The sequence below is a fragment of the Trichechus manatus genome, unplaced genomic scaffold (genome assembly GCF_000243295.1).
Source record: "Trichechus manatus latirostris isolate Lorelei unplaced genomic scaffold, TriManLat1.0 scaffold00122, whole genome shotgun sequence".
Lineage (NCBI taxonomy): Eukaryota > Metazoa > Chordata > Mammalia > Sirenia > Trichechidae > Trichechus > Trichechus manatus.
Window position 1 is genome coordinate 8476478 of NW_004444058.1, and position 17939 is coordinate 8494416.

Here is a 17939-nt window from a genome sequence, read left to right on the forward strand (position 1 = left end):
ATTTGTTAAGATCTAAACAGTTGAATGCATTTGCATAATAAATAAAACAAATAAACATCTTTCTGGTATTCTCTGCTTTCAGCCAGGATCCATCTGACATCAGCAATGATATCCCTTGTTCCACATCCTCTTCTGAATCTGGCTTGAATTTCTGGCAGTTCCCTATCAATGTACTGCTGCAACGGCTTTTGAATGATCTTTAGCAAAATTTTATTTGCATGTGGTATCAATGATATTGTTTGATAATTTCCGCATTCGGTTGGATCACTTTTCTTGGGAATAGGCATAAATATGGATCTCTTCCAGCCAGTTAGCCAGGTAGCTGTCCTCCAAATTTCTTGGCATAGACGATTGAGCACTTCCAGAGCCTCATCCATTTGTTGAAATATCTCAATTGGTATTCCGTCAATTCCTGGAGCCCTGTTTTTCACCAATGCCTTCAGTGCACCTTGGACCTCATCCTTCAGTACCATTGGTTCTTAATCATATGCTACCTCCTGAAATCACTTAACGTCAACCAATTCTTTTTGGTACAGTGTCTCTGTGTACTCCTTCCATCTTCTTTGATGCTTCCTGCATCACTTAATATTTTCCATGTAGAATTCTTCAATATTGCAACTTGAGGCTTAAATTTTTTTTCAGTTCTTTCAGCTTGAAAAATGCCAGGCATGTTCTTCCCTTTTGGTTTTCTATCTCCTGGCCTTTGCACATTTCATTATAATAGTTTACTTTGTTTTCTCGAGCAGCCCTTTGAAATCTTCTGTTCAGCTTTTACTTGATGATTTCTTCGTTTTGTTTTAACAACTCTATGTTCAAGAATAAGTTTCAGAGTTTCTTCTGACATCCATTTTGGTACTTTCTTTCTTTCCTTTTTAATGACTTCTTGCTTTCTTCATGTATGATGTCCTTGATGTCATTCCACAACACATCTAGTCTTCCATCATTAGTGTTGAATACATCAAATCTATTCTTGAGATGGTCTCTAAATTCAGGTGGGATATACTCAAGGTTGTATTTTGGCTCTCACAGACTTGTTCTAATATTCTTCACCTTTAACTTGAATTTACATATGACCAATGGCCCCTGCCCTTTTTCTGACTGATGATATTGAACTTTTCTGTCATCTCTTTCCACAGATGTAGTCAATTTAATTCCTGTGTATTCCATTTGACCAGATCCATGTGTACCGTCATGGTTTATGTTGCTGAAAAAAGGTATTTGCAATGAAGAAGTCACCAGTCTGGCAAAATTCTATAAGATATCTGGCATCATTTCTATCACCAAGGCTGTATTTTCCAACTACAAATCCTTTTTTTGCAACTTTTGTATCCCAATTGCCAGTAATTGTCAATGAATCCTGATTACGTTTGATCAATTTCAGATTGCAGAAGTTGGTAAAAATCTTCAATTTTTTCATCTTTGGTCTTAGTGGTTGGTGTGTAAATTTGAATAACAGTCATATTAACTAGTTTTCCTTGTAGGCATATGGATATTATCCTATCACTGACAGTGTTGTACTTCAGGATAGATCTTGAAATGTTCTTTTTGACAATGAACGTGACACCATTCCTCTTCAGTTTGTCATCCCCGTCATAATAGACCATACAAGTGTCTGATTCAAAATGCCAATACCAGTCGATTTCAGCTCACTAAATGCATAGGATATCGATGTTTATGGGTTCCATTTCATTTTTAATGACTTCCAATTTTCTTAGTTTCATACTTTGTACATTCCACATTATTAATAGATGTTTGCAGCTATTCTCATTTTTAGTCATGCTACATCGGCAAATGAATGTCCCAAAAGCTTGACTCCATCCACATCATTAAGGTCAACTCTACTTTGAGGTAGGTCTTCCCCAGTCATATTTTGACTGCTTTCCAACCTCAAGGTCTCATCTTCTGGCACTATATCAGAATTATGTTCGGTTGTTATTCATAAGGTTTTCACTGGCCAATTTTTTCAGAAGTAGACTGCCAGGTCCTTCTTTGTAGTCTGTCTTATTCTAAGTTCCACTGAAACCTGTTCACCTAGGATAAGCCTGCTGGTATTTGAAATACTGGTGGCAAAGTTTCCAGTATCCTGGCAACAGGCAAGCTCCCACAGTACAACAAACTGACAGACACATAGATGTTCAGAATTACAAAAAACAAGACTCAGTGACTGAGTGCAGGCTCTGTGGGCATGTGGGAAAGAAGATCCATAGCAGGTAGGTCATGGTGGGGCTCTATATATGGCACCATCACCTAGGGTCCCAGAATGAGTCAACTATCCATGCAAACCCTGCATCTTATACCATTTCAGAAGGGGGCACTTTTGTGGGATGATTTTGGGTCAGAATTTTCTGTGCAGTTTAATCATCAGTAAACCAGGTATCCTGATAGTATTCAGGGAGAAGAAATGATATGCAACACAAAAAACTCACTAGTACACTAAACATTCAGTACAATCCCAATTATATTAAAACCATTATTTATAGTAATGAAAAACTAAACAAAATACCAAGAGTGGTGATATTCTAAGTGATTTCTTCAACATAAAATTTTCAGTTCAAATCAAATTTTCTACAATGAGAACATGCTGCTTTGCACTGAAAAAAATATTAAAACATGACTTTGCTGAGGAAAAGAAAACACTTCAAAACAACCATGTATTGATGAAACTTTCTAATGAGAATTTTTATATAAATGGGAACCAAATGCAAACAATGCTTATCAAAATTTATGTCCTAGAAAAGAATTGAAAGGAAACTTAGGGGAATATTTGTCACTTGAATGTGTTTAACAGAAAATAAAAAGTGGAAATTAATGCACATGGGTATAAAGCAGTGGTAATTTTCCCACTTGTACGTTTGATAAGATTCCTCCCCTGGTATAAATATCCTTGTGCAGAAATCGGGAAATTATGTGATTGAAGGCTTTCTCAATGCTGACAGTTACAGGGTATCTAAACTGTGCGAGGTCTCATAGGCATCCTGAGGGAGAAGGGACACTGAAGGCTTTCATCTTCTATATTCACAGGCTCAATCCAGAATGTAATATCTCACATGATATTCCCTGGTACTCTGCATTTACACGATGCTTCTCCTGTGTGACTTCTCACATGTTCCAGCAGTTAAATAGGGAAGACTTCTCCATATTCATGAATGTCATTGAAAGTAGTGAAGAAAAATTTTCACACATTCCTTACACTTATATGGTTTCTCTGCCATATTTCTTTTTTCAGGTTTCAGAAAAGATAAAGGATGGATGGTACCCACTATACATGTATACTGTTGCAAAGGATGAGGGACATGTGAAGATGTTCCCACATTTCTTACATTAGTAACTCCTCTCTCCACTGTGAACACTGATATGTGCAGTGAGGTGTGAGGAATGACTAAAGGCTTTCCCACATTCCTTACATTCATAGGCCCTCTCTCCACTGTGATTTCTTAAATGTGCAGTGAGTGATGAAGAACGATTAAAGGCTTTTCCACATTTCCTACATTTATAAGGCCTCTCTCCACTGTGAACCCTTATATGTGCAGTGAGGTATGAGGAATGACTAAAGGCTTTCCCACATTCCTTACATTCATAGGGACTCTCTCCACTGTGAGAACGTATATGTCTAGTGAGGTTTGAGGAATTACTGAAGGCTTTCCCACATTCCATACATTCAAAAGGCCTCTCTCCACCGTGAATTCTTATATGTGTAGTGAGTGATGAGGAACAATTAAAGGCTTTTCCACACTCCTTACATTCATAAAGCCTCTCTGAACTGTGAGCCCTGATATGTGTAATGAGGCTTGAGGAAGAACTAAACCCTTTCCCACATTCCTTACATTCATAAGACCTCTTGTGACTGTGAGTCTTTATATGTGTAGTGAATGATGAGGAACGACTAAAGGCTTTTCCACGTTCCATACATTCAAAAGGCCTCTCTCCACTGTGAACTCTTAAATGTGCAGTGAGGTGTGAGGAACGAATAAAGGCTTTTCCACATTCCTTACATTCATAAGGCCTCTCTCCACTGTGAGAACGTATATGTCTAGTGAGGTTTGAGGAATTACTGAAGGCTTTCCTACATTCCTTACATTCAAAAGGCCTCTCTCCACTGTGAATTCTTACATGTGTAGTGAGTGATGAGGAAGAGCTAAAGGCTTTCCCACATTCCATACATTCAAAAGGCCTCTCTCCACTGTGAATTCTTATATGTTCAGTGAGGTGTGAGGAACGAATAAAGGCTTTCCCACATTCCATACATTCAAAAGGCCTCTCTCCACTGTGAATTCTTTTATGTGCATTGAGGTGTGAGGAACGAATAAAGGCTTTTCCACATTCCTTACATTTATAAGACCTCTTTCCACACTGAGTTTTTATATATTTAGTAAGATGTGAGGCACAACTACAGGGTTTAGTAGAATTCTTACATTTACAAGGTTTCTCTCCAGTAAGAGTTCTTACACGAGGTTTTAGGTAAGAAGGACAACTGCAGACTTCTCCACATTCTTTACACTGATAAGGTTTGTATCCAATGTGAGAGCTGATGTGATGCTTAAATGTACGATCCATGAAGGCTTTTCCACACTCACCGCATTCAGAAGAATTTACTTCAGCAGGAATTCTTTTGAACCCAGTAAGATTTGCAATCCAGCTGAAAGTTTTCCCATACTGATTACCTTCTTTATTTTCATGGGGGCTCTCTGCCATACATCTTCTGTTAAATATAGACAGCAAACTGACAGATTACATTTGATACCATTTCACAATTATCATATACAATGAATGTGTGTTTTCTGCCCTGAGTTGTCTCATGTTGCATAGTTTGAATTACCTTAAAGAAGGTGATACCATTACTGTCACAATCTTTCTAAATAAAAAAGGTTTTCTGATAATTGTGTACAAGTGAAATATGTCTCAAGTACTAAATATACGATTCATATTTATGGAAATATTGTGAAAATTATGTGAACATACCATTTTAGAACTAATTTTATGCACACACACACACACACACACACACACAGAAATGTCATGACAGCTGAATACTCACTCTGGAGGAACTGCTCACTGTCATATGAATGATACTTACCTCACACACTTTTCCTGGTTGTGCTGATCTTCAGTGTTATGGAATTCACAGATTACTCCTATCACGGAGGACCAGGAGTCATTCTTCATGGACAACTTTTGACTATTATTATCCTTTTCAAACTCAGTCAGAATCGACTCAATGGCAGTGGGTTTGGTTTTTTGTTTATCCTGTTGAAAAACTGACCCAGTAATTAAGTGGAGTTTCACAATATGAAAAAAATCAGTAAGGAAATTTTATATCAAACAAGGCAGGTATGAAGAAAGACTTTGTAGCATTTGGCTGTTCCAGGACTTTGGCAAGGGTCAAAAGGGTAAGAAATTTATTAAGAAATAATTCCATGACAACTGAGAGTAATGGTGATATAAATAGGGTATACCTAGGGGAGTAAATTGGAAAGGTATTACAAATAATATATGTGTAAAAAGATAATATTTAAAGAGGAAATGGGGATGGTCTTTTCCCACAAGCAGAGAAGGGATGAGAGGATAAAAAATTTTAAAAAATCAGCTTAGCTACGTATGGAAGTTCAGTGTCCTCAAACCAAAAAATATTTTTTTGACTTGATTTATTCAAATGTAATTCTGTCCTGTTGCCGTCAATTCCATTCCAACTCAGACTGAACCTATAACAGAGAATAGAGCTGACTCACAGGGTTTTCAATGAGTGGCTGGTGGATTTGAACTGCTGAACTCTTGGTCAGCAGACAAACTCTTAACCACAATGCCACTTGCTAACCAAAAGGTTGGCAGTTCAAATCTACCAGCTGCTCCTTGGAAACCCTATGGGGCAGTTCTACTCTGTCCTATTAGATTGCTATGAGTTAGAATCAACTTGATGGCAACAGGTTTTTTGTTTTTTGGAATTCTGTCCCAATAGGGCTGGTCCTTCAAACAATTCTTGCCTTCCTGGTGCTCCCTGATACTGGAACTCTGGATAAGTCCTATTTCTACTCTCCTAAAATCTTTCCTTTGCTTTCCAGGAAGAAAAATTAGTGTGGTTGACATGTGCTCAAGAGGAAAGACAAAAGAGCTCATCTTCCTGACATTTCACCAATACTTTAGTCTCCAAGGGCTCTAGGGATGAACAAGTATGAAATTTTCAGCCAAAAAGTCCTGTATAATTTGTAATAAACACAGTAAAACTCTTACGAGGTTCCAACCACAAATCTTTCTTTACCCTAAACTGACCCTGGAAACCAATGGTCACACTTAAACACATAAAGAACCTTAAGGCTTTTAAGGACAAGAGAAATAATCAATATAATACATAGCTTTTTTACTTTCATGGAGAAGCTACTAGATTCTAAGCTCCATGAAGGCAGTGAAAATAACTGTCATGTCTGACAATTTATTCTTCAACACAAGTCCTGTAAGAAGGTCAATGAGTACAATAAATTTATAGAGTAAGAAGTAAATCAGAAAAATGAAACCATTCTTACCTGAGTCCAGGTTCCTGAAGGTTTCCATCATCACATCTTTGTAGAGTTTCCTCTGAGAAAAATCCAGCAAAGCCCACTCTTCCTGGGTAAAGTTCATGGCCACATCCTCAAATAACACTGAGTCCTAAAACATCACACATATTCTGTATCAGCAAGGTAACATCTTCCCCACTGTTTGCAAAAAGGATAGGTGAGGGTGACAATCCTGAGGAAATAAGAATTCATAGGGAGGAGACACAAGGTTCAGTGCTCTACTCTAGAGTGTGGCATCAACCCCATCCCTTGGCTGTCTGCATTTATTGCCTGACTGTTGTCATCTTATCTCATAGATTTAACAATATCTGACACACTAAACTTATCTCTCCACAGTTAGACTATGAGAAATTCCAGTCTCATTTCTCTCTATATTTATGGTTCAGAACCACCAGAACATATGGAAGGGAGAGAAATTATCCGCAAATCAAAGACCTATTTCCACATTCAGATCATCATTTCTTTGTGGAAAAAATTAATTTCACCTCCTACCATAAGACCCACCATGCCAGAACACTCAACAAAACATGAAGTACACGGTTTAAACAGGATGAGATACTAGTAACAGGGAAACACTGAAGGACTGGCAGCTTTAACTTTGCTTGAACAGACAAAACAAGCATCAGAACCACAACTGGATATGGCAGGGATTTTAGAATTATCACACTGGGAATTTAAAATAACTATGATTCATATGATAAGGCTTCCCAGGAAAAAGTAGGCCACATGCAACAGCAGTTGGGTAGTGTGAGCAGCGATGAACACTCTAAGAAAACTCAAAAGGAAATTCTAGAAATCGAACTGAAACAGACACGAAGAACATCTTTAATGGGATCAGCAGTAGATTAGACACGACTGAGGAAATAATCACAGAGCTTCAAGATAGGTCAATAGAAACATCCAACAACTGAGAAGAGGAAAAAGGAAACAAAATAACCAAGAACAGTGAAACAAAATGTGTACTATATGCATAATGAGAATACCAGAAGGAGAAGACATAAACTAAAAGAAATATTTGAAGTAATAATGGCTGATAATTTTACAAAATTAATGATAAACACCAAACCACAGATCCAGAAGCTCAGAAAACAGCAAGCAGGAAAAGTACAAAAACTGTACACCTAGCCACGTTATATTTAAACTACAGAAGATCAAAGACATGGACAAAAGACTGAAAGAAGCCAGAAGAGAAAATGAACAGTTCCTACAGAGAAGGAACATTTAATACAGCATACCTGTGTCAGAAGCTATGTAAGCAAGAAGGGAGTAGAGTGAAATATTAAAGGATTGAAAGGAAATAAGACTATCAAATTAAAATTCTATGTCCAGCAAAGTTATTGTTTAAAAGTGAAGGAAAAATATATTCTCAGACAAACAAATATTAAGGAAATGTAAAATGGTAATGGCAGAGGTCCTCTAACTTCACAAGAGGGAAGGACAATCAAGATGAGCCCAACACTGAGTCTTATGAGGTGGAAGTCAGATATGCTTCCACTCTCTAACATTTTTAAGAAATCAACACCAGCCGTCCTCCTGCCACAACACTCTCCACTTCTCTGCTGGGTTTGATAATTCATTGCAATGACCACACAGAACTCACAGACCATACTCATGATTATGGGGTTTATTAGGGAAGTAACAGGTTACAAATTAGGCTTGGGATCAACTTGTAAGTAACAGGAACAATTCAGGATACATTTCAATCAGGACAGCTTCTTCTCGGCCGTGCCCACGAGCAAGCATGGCCCTCAGCCTTGGCCCTTGTTCTTGGACGCCGCTCAGGCCTGGCCTCTGCCCTGCTCGGGTTAAGTGTTACAAAGCTCTTTAGCTCTGATGATAAGTGTGCAATGGCACCCCACTCTGCCAGGAAGCCCCCTACCAGAAGGCACTCAGATCTCTCCATGGGTGGCAAGCCCTTTGTAGCCACCTCACTCCAAGAGCTAGGAAATTACCATGCTGTCTCGTGTTGGTCTCCTGGCTCTTCTGTGACTGAACTCTGACATGCTTGCCACTGCTTCCTTCCCTATTGTGCCATCTCCACTGTTACAGCTCTGTCTGTCCCCTGGGTCTAGGAGGTTCTCAGCGAAGGGACCCTGTGTCCAAAGGATGCACCCTGCTAACTGCTCTCCTTGATGGTAGTGAGGTCCCACTCTAAACTCTAGGATTGGCTCTTTTTAAGCCTAGCAGGATGGCAAAACTGACCAATCCTCTACAAGGATTCCATGCACCTTAATTGCACTGTCCTACCCCTGCAAGGATTCCATGAACCTTATTTGCATCAGCGGACTGTACAATTTCTACAAGAGTTCCACATATCTTATTTGCATAGTTTCTGTCATGGACTGAATTGTGTCCCCAAAAAATACGTGTGTAAATTTGGCTAGGCCATGATTCCCAGTATTGTGTGACTGTCCACCATTTTGTCATCTGATGTGATTTTCCTATGTGTTGTAAATCCTGCCTCTATGATGTTAATGAGAGAGGATAGGCAGCAGTTATGTTAGTGAGGCAGGACTCAATCTACAAGATTGGATTGTGTCTTGAGGCAATTTCTTTTGAGATATAAAAGAGAAATGAGCAGAGAGGGGGACCTCATACCACAAAGAATGTAGTGCCAGGAGCACAGTACGTACTTTGGACCTGTGGTTCCTGTGCAGAGAAACTCCTAGTCCAGAGCAAGACTGATGAGAGGGACTTTCCTCCAGAGCTGACAGAGACAGCCTTCCTATGGAGCTGATGCCCTGACTTTGGACTTCTATCCTACTTTACTGTGAGGAAATAAATTTCTCTTAAAGCCATTCATTTGTGGTATTTCTGTTATAGCAGAATTAGATAACTAAGACAGTCCCACCTAATTTTGTGAGAGTTAACAAGATCACGGGTAGAAAGGCCATAAAGTGATTCATTGCACTGCAGATAATTTGTTGTCAGTATACCTGTCTTGCAAAATATATTAAAGAAAGTTCTTCACAGAACAAAAGGAAAATGATATAAGTCAGAAAATCAGGTGTAAAAAAAGAACATTAGAGAAAGAAGAAATGAGGGTAAGACAAAATATTCTACATTTCTTATTCCTAATTCATCTAACAATTTGTTAAAAATAAAAAGGCAACACAGATTCTGTGATTACAGTTAAGTGCAATGAAGGACGGCAATGTTATAAAGAATAGGAGAAACAGATTGGGAATACTGTTATAAGGTACTCGCTCTACTCATGAAGCTGTATAGTGTAATTTTAAAGTGGGCTAGGATTAGTTGTAAATGTATAATATAAACTCTAAGGTAACCACTATAAATAGGTAAAAAAGAAATACCATATTTTTACGCAAATAATGCACACCTCCTACTCTTCTTTGCCAATGGCACCCTCCTCCCATGAGGTATTTTCATAAGCACCGCTATGCCAATTTTTTAACGTGCTGCTGTTAAAAAATATTAGCATAGCATGCTTACAAAAATACCTTGCTTGAGGTGGGTGTGGTTGGCAAACAAACTAAAAGTCACACATTATGTGCGTAAAAATACGGTATAGTTGATATGCTAAGTAGGGAGAGAAAACAGACTCACACAAAACACTCAATAAAAACAAGAAAAGGCAGAAAAATGTGGAAGATAAAAGAAACAGAGGACAACAAATAGAAAACAATAAGAAATAAGGTAGTTAATAACAACTATATCAATAATCACTTTGTCTAAATTAAACAACTAAAATACAAAAAATTACTTGGCCTAAAAGTAATCCACTGTACATATAGACATAGAAATATTAAAAGTAAATGAATAGAGAGAAAATGGACACAGGTCAGCAAGACGGTGACATAAGTAGTTCCATGCTTGGTGCCCCAGGAAACACCCAACAAACCAAAAAGCAGAAACTGGTAGAAACAACTTTTTCAGAAGATTGGAACCAGTTAAAGGTTTACAACAACCAAGCACAGAGTCAAGAAAAAGGTGAATTCAAAATAGTAGGAAAGCTATGTGGCATTTTCAACTTTCCCATGTCTTAACTGCCTCTTGGTTAGGTGACAATCTTAAAGCAGTGGCAACCCACAGTGCCAGAGCATGCTAGAGAAAAACAGCAATAGGCAGTCATGGACAAAGACCTAAAGACAACCAATGTAGAAACAAAATGACAATATCAATAAAGAGATATGAATTATAAAAAAGAAACCAAACTTTGGAGCTGAAAAGTACAATAACTGAAATGAAAAATTCCCTAGAGTAGTTGAGTAGCATATTTGAGTAGGTAGATGAAAGAATCAGTGAAGTTGGGTATCGTTCTAGTTAGTTGCTGTTGAGTTATGACTCGTGGCGACCCCACACATTCAGGGTAAAACTGCTCTATACAGTTTTCAAAGCTGTGACCATTTGGAAGCAGACTGCCAGGCCTGTCTCCCAAGGAACTTCTGGGTGGGTTCAAACCACCAACCTTTCAGCTAGTAATCAATTGCTTAAATATTTATGCCACCAAGGGACTCACTAACTTGGACATAGAACAACTGAAATTGTTCAGTCTGAGTAGAAAGAAAAAATAAATAAAACTGAATAGAGCCAGAAGGATTTGTGGAATATAATCAAGTGGATTAGCATATGCATTATGGGCAAACCCAAAAGACAAGAGAGAAAGGGGCAATAAAACTTTTGTAGAAATAAAGCCCAAATCATCTGAAACGTGAGGAAAGACATGAATCTGTATATCCAAAAACCTCAATGAACTCCAAGAGATCCATACTGAAAACTAAGGTAATCAAACTGTCAAAAACCAAAGACAAAAAGAGAATCTTGAAAACAGGAAGAAAAGTGGCTTATTACACAACGAGGGATCCTCAATAAAATTAACAGAAATCATGGAGACCAGAAGGCAGTAGAATGACATATTTAAAGTGCTGGAGGAAAAAACAAACAAAAAAACTATCAATCATGAATTCTACATTTGTCAAAACTGTCCTTCACAAAAGAGGATGAAATTAAAACACATCCAAAGAAACAAAAGCTGAGGGAGTTCGTTACCACTACATTAGACTTGCCTTACAAGAAATCCTAAATATTCAGGCTGAAATGAAAGAACCCTAAAGAGAAAGTGAAGCTGTATGAAGAAATAAAGATGTCCAATAAAAGCAATTATATATGCAAATATAAAAACGAGTATTATTATATTTTAGGTTTATACCTCTACTTTTTATTTCATACATGATATTTAAATGACAAATGCATAAATACATTTGTAAATTTATGTTAATGGGAACACAATGGATAAAAATGTAGTCTGTGAGAACAAAACTTAAAGCAGGGAGATGGAGCTATATAGAATCTAAGTTTTTGTACACTATTCAAGTTAAATGGTAAAAATTTAATTTTGTTACAAATCCATGATGTTAAATGTAATCTCCATGGTAACCACAAAGAAAGTATCTTAAAAAATACCCAAAAAGAAATGAGAAATGAAACAAAACAATGACAAAAGTGAAGGGAGAAACAGTTCTACAATCAAAGTTGGAGAGTTCAGTATACCACTTTTAATAATGGATAGGCTAACTAGACAGAATATCAATAAGGAAATAAGAGGAAGTGAACAGCAGTATAAAACAGACCTCACAGAATATATACAACATTTCAACAAGCAACAGCAGCATATACATTCTTCTCTAGTGCATATGGATCATTTCCCAAGATAGACCATATATTACATCACAAAAGAAGTCTCAGTACATTAAAAAGATTGGAGTCATAAACTACATCTTCTCTGACCATAAAGCAAGGAAACTAAAAAATCAGCAACAGAAAATTTCACATATATGTGAAAATTAACACAATATAATTAATGACTAATAAAAGAAATCAGAAGAGAAATTAGAAAATACTTAGAGACAAATAAAAACCAAAGCAACACTTCAAAACTTGGGGAATGTAACAAAGGTAGTGCTCAGAGGAATATTTATAGTGGTAAATGCCTACATTACAAAAGAGAGATCTCAAATCAGTAATCTAACATTACATCTCAAAGAAACAGAAAAAGAAGAGTAAACTAAGCCCAAAGATACCATAAGGACAGAAATAATAGAGACTACAGTGGAGATAAATGAAATAGAGAATAGGGAAACAAGTGGGAAAATCAATGAAAAAATAATGTAGTTTTTAAGAAAGATCAATAAAATTGACAAACCTTTTGCTATACTGACCAAAGACAGAAGAGGCAAATAACTGAAATCAGAAATGAATGTGGAGATAGAACTATAGATTATACAGAAATAAAAAGGATTACAAGAGAACACTATGAATAACTGTATGATAACAAATTAGATAATCTAGATGAAATGGTAAATTTCTAGAAACACATAAATTACCTAAATTAACTTAGAAGAAACAGAAAATTTCAATGGAACTATAACAAGAGATAGAATCAGTAATCAACCTCATCCCAACAATGAACAGACCAAAACGTTATGGCTTCACTGCTGAATTCTACCAAATATTTAAAAAATTCACTTCAATTCTTCTCCAACAATAGAAGAGGAAAGAATATTTCCTAACTCATTCTGTGAGGTTAGGATTACTTTGATACCAAAACCAGATACAGACATGACTAACCCGCTGCCGTCGAGTCGACTCCCACTCATAGCGACCCTATAGGACGGAGCAGAACTGACCCATAGGGTTTCTAAGGAGTGCCTGGTAGATTCGAACTGCCGACCTTTTGGTTAGCAGCCGAACTCTTAACCACTATGCCATCAGGGTTTCACAGAGATGACTAGAAGGGGGAAAAAAAGGCAGACGAGAGTTGGCAGGAATGTAGATGCAAAAATACTCAATAAAATACTAAGTTACACATTAAAAAATCAACATAATACACTACATCAATAATACGAAGGAAAAACCACATAGCCATATTAACTGATGAAGAAAACATATTTCACAAAACCCAACACCCTTAGATGATAAGAACACTCAACACATTAAGAAACAAAGGGAAATTCCTTAACGTGATAATAGGCATTCATGAAAAAACCACAGCTAACATCATATTCTATGGTAAAAGAATGAAAGCTTTCCCACTAAGATCAAGAAGACACGGATGCCTGTTTTCACCTCTGCTGTTCAAAACTGTACTGAATATCATAGACAGAGAAATTAGGCAGAACAAATTAAAAGCAACAGAATCTGAAAGGAAACAAAACTATATTTTCAGATGCTATGATCCTATAGATAGAAAACTCACAAGAAAGCTACTAGACCTAATAAAGGATTTCAGCAAAGTTGTGGAGTACAATATTAATACGTAAAAATCAGTTCTGTTTCTATATACCACCAATCAACAATATGAACTTAAGAAAACAATCTCACTTGCAATAACATTTAAAAGAATAAAAAACCTGAAAAAAAATAAACAGGAGGTAAAAACCTTGTGCACTGTAAAGTATAATGCACTGCAGAAAAAAATTAATGAAGACCTAAATAAATTCAAAGACATTCCATCTTCATGGATTGCAAGATTCAATATTGTTATGATGTTACCACTACTCAAAGTGGTATATAGATTCAAGAAAATCCCAATCAAAATTCCAATGCCTTTATTTTCAGAAATGGATTAGACAATCCTCAAATTCATGTAGAATTGCAAAGGGTCCTGCACAGTCAAAACAACCTTAAAAACAAATGAACAAAGCAGAAGAACTCTCATTTTCTGACTTCAAAACTTACTAGAAAGCTACACTAATAAAAAAGAATCACATTGATATAAAGATGGACATACAAACCAAGGTAACAGAATTGACAATCGATAAATAAACCTAATCTATGGTCAACTGATTTTCAATGACAGTACTGAAAATATTCCATGAGGAAAGAATACTCTCAACAAAGGTGCTGGGACAACTGGATTTCCATATGCAAAACAATGAAATTGGACCTCACACCAAATGCCAAAAGGAAAAAAACAAAACAAAACAGTTAAGTTGAGATCCAGCCAATTCCGACTCATGGCAACCTTAAGTGAAGTCAGGTTAAACTGAGTGCCATAGGGTTTTCAATGGCTTTAATCTTTGAAAAGTAATTCAACAAGCCTTTCTTCCAAGATGCTCCTGGGTGGATGAGAATCTCCACCTTTCAATTAGTGGCAAAACACTTAACCATTTGCGCCACCAAAGGACTGCTGCATATACAAAAGTTCCCTCAAAATGGATCAATGATCTAAATATAAGAAATAAAATGACAAAACTTGGACAAAGAAACAAATGAGTCAATCTTCATTACCTTGAATTTGGCACTGGATTCTTAGACATGACACCAAAAGAACAAGCAATCAAATAAAAACAATGGATAAATTATACTTAATCAAAATTGAAAATTTTGTGCATCAAAAGACATCATCAACCAAGTGAAAAAAGAACAATTAGAATGGGAGAAAATATTCACAATTTTTATCTGAAGAGGGTTTGATTCTGAGAGAATAAAAAGAACTCCTACAGCTAAACAACAAAAGACAAACAACCCATTTAAAAAATGAACAGACAACTAAAATACACATTTTCCCAGAGAAGATATACAGGTGGCCAAAAAGCGTAAGAAAAGATGTTCAACGTTATTACTCATTGTTGTTGCTATTAGGTGCCACCAAGTCAGTTCTGACTTATACCTACCTTACATAAAACAGAACAAAACACTGTACGGCACTATACCATCCTCACAACCCTTGTTATGCTTGACCGCATCGTTGCAGCCACTGTGTCAACCATCTCGTTGAGGGTCTTCCTCTCTTTCACTGACCCTTTACCAAGAATGATGTCCTTCTCTAGGGACTGGTCCTGATAACATGTCCGAAGTACGTGAGACGAAGTCTCGTCATCCTCGCTTATAAGGAGCGTTATGGCTGTATTTATTCCAAGACACATTTGTTTGTTCTTTTGGCAGTCCATAGGATATTCAATATTCTTCGCCAACACTATAATTCAAAGGCATCAATTTTTCTTTGGTATTTCTTATTCATAGTCCAGCTTTCACATGTATATGAGGCAACTGAAAATACTATGACTTGGGTTAGGCACACCTTAGTCCTCATAGTGATATCTTTGCTTTTTAACACTTTAAAGAGATCTTTTGCAGATTTGCCCAATGCAACACGGTGTTTGATTTCATGACTGCTGCTTCAATAGGTGTTGAGTGTGAATCCAAGTAAAATGAAATCCTTGACAACTTCAATCTTTTCCTCGTTTATCATGATATTGCTTATCGGTCCAGTTGTGAGATTTTCATTTCCTTTATATTCAGATGCAAGCCATTCTGAAGGCTGTAGTCTTTGACCTTCATCAGTAAGTGCTTCAAGTCTTCTTTGAAAGTCGACAAACAAGGTTGTCATCTGCATATTTCAGGTTGTTAATGAGTCTTCCTCCATTCTTGATGCCACTTTCTTCTTCACATTGTCCAGCTTCTCGGATTATTTGCTCAGCATGTTGTTGTTCTTAGGTGCCATCGAGTTGGTTCCGAATCATAGGGACCCCATGTACAATAGAATGAAATACTGCCCAGTCCTGTGCCATGTCCACAATCACTGTTATGCTTGAGCCCATTGTTGCAGCCACTGTGTCAATCCATCTCGTTCAGGCAGCATCTTCCTCTTTTTCACTGACCCTGTACTTTACCAAGCATGATGGCCTTCTCCAGGGATTGATCCCTCCTGACAACATGGCCAAAGTATGTAAGACGTAGTCTCACTCACCTTGCTTCTAAGGAGCATTCTGGTTGTACTTCTTCCAAGACAGATTTGTTCGTTCTTTTGGCAGTCCATGTTATATTCAATATTCTTTGTCAACACGACAATTCAAAGGCGTCAATTCTTCAGTCTTCTTTATTCCTTGTCCAGCTTTCCCAAACATATGATGTGACTGAAAATACCATGGCTTGGGTCAGGTACACCTTTGTCTTCAAGGTGACATCTTTGCTTTTCAACACTTTAAAGAGGTCTTTTGCAGCAGATTTGCCTAATGTAATGCATCTTGTGCTTTCTTGACTGCTGCTTCCACAGGTGTTGATTGTGGATCCAAGTAAAATGAAATCCTTGACAACCTCAATCTTTTCTCCATTTATCATGATGTTGCTGATTGGTCCAGTTGTCAGGATTTTAGTTTTATGTTGAGGTGTAGTCCTTACCGAAGGCTGTGGTCTTTGATCTTCATCAGTAAGCGCCTTCAAGTCCTCTTCACTTTAAGCAAGCAAGGTTGTGTCATCTGCACGTCGCAGGTTGTTAATGAGTCTTCCTCCAATCCTAACGCCCTGTTCTTCTTCATATAGTCCAGATTATTTGCTCAGTATACAGACTGAATAGGTATGGTAAAGGATACAACTCTGATGCACATTTTTCCTGACTTTAAACTGTGGAGTATCCCCTTGCTCTATCCGAACAACTGCCTCTTGATCTGTTTACAGGCTCCTCAAGAGCACAACTAAATGTTCTGGAATTCCCATTCTTCACAATGTTATCTATAATTTGTTATGACCCACACAGTTGAATGCCTTTGCATAGTCAATAAAACATAGGTAAATATCTCTCTGGTATTCTCTGCTTTCAGCCAAAATCCATCTGACATAAGCAATGATATCCCTGGTTCCACAACCTCTTCTGAATCCGGCCTGAATTTCTAGCAGTTCCCTGTCGATATACTGCTGCAGCTGCTTTTGAATGATCTTCAGCAAAATTTTACTTGGGTGTCGATATTAATGATATTGTTCGATAATTTCCACAATCGATTGGATCACCTTTCTTGGGAATAGGCATACATATGGATCTCTTCCAGTCAGCTGGCCAGGTAGCTGTCTTCCAAATTTCTTGGCATAGACGTGTGAGCACTTCCAAAGCTGCATCCGTTTGTTGAAACATCTCAATTGATATTCCATCAATTCCTGGAGCCTTGTTTTTCGACAATGCCTTCAGTGCAGCTTGGACTTCTTCCGTCAGTACCATCAGTTCCTGATCATATGCTACCTCTTGAAATGGCTGAACATCAACCAATTCTTTGTGGTATAATGACTCTGTGTATTCCTTCCATCTTCTTTTGATGCTTCCTGCATCGTTTAATATTTTCCCCATAGAATCCTTCACTACTGCGACTTGAGGCTTGATTTTTTTCTTCAGTTCTTTCAGCTTGAGAAATGCCGAGTGTGTTCTTCCCTTTTGGTTTTCTATCTCCTGGTCTTTGCACATTTCATTATAATACTTAACTTTGCCTTCTCAAGCTGCCCTTTGAAATCTTCTGTTCAGCACTTTTACTTCATCATTTCTTTCTTTTGCTTTAGCTATTCAACGTTCAAGAGTATGTTTCAGAGTCTCTTCTGACATCCATTTTGGTCTTTTCTTTCTTTCCTGTCTTTTTAATGACCTCTTGCTTTCTTCATGTATGA

The 17939-nt window shown here is 37.3% G+C and overlaps 1 protein-coding gene across 1 annotated transcript; it reads right to left on the minus strand.

Moving 5' to 3' along the window:
* Window positions 1-3222: 3222 nt before the first annotated feature.
* LOC111822048 (zinc finger protein 699-like) lies at window positions 3223-8551 on the minus strand. The gene is given in 4 exon segments (XM_023738796.1): window positions 3223-4699; window positions 5075-5255; window positions 6516-6639; window positions 8501-8551. Coding segments are annotated over 4 exon segments (1833 nt in total).
* Between the last annotated feature and the right edge of the window lie 9388 nt (window positions 8552-17939).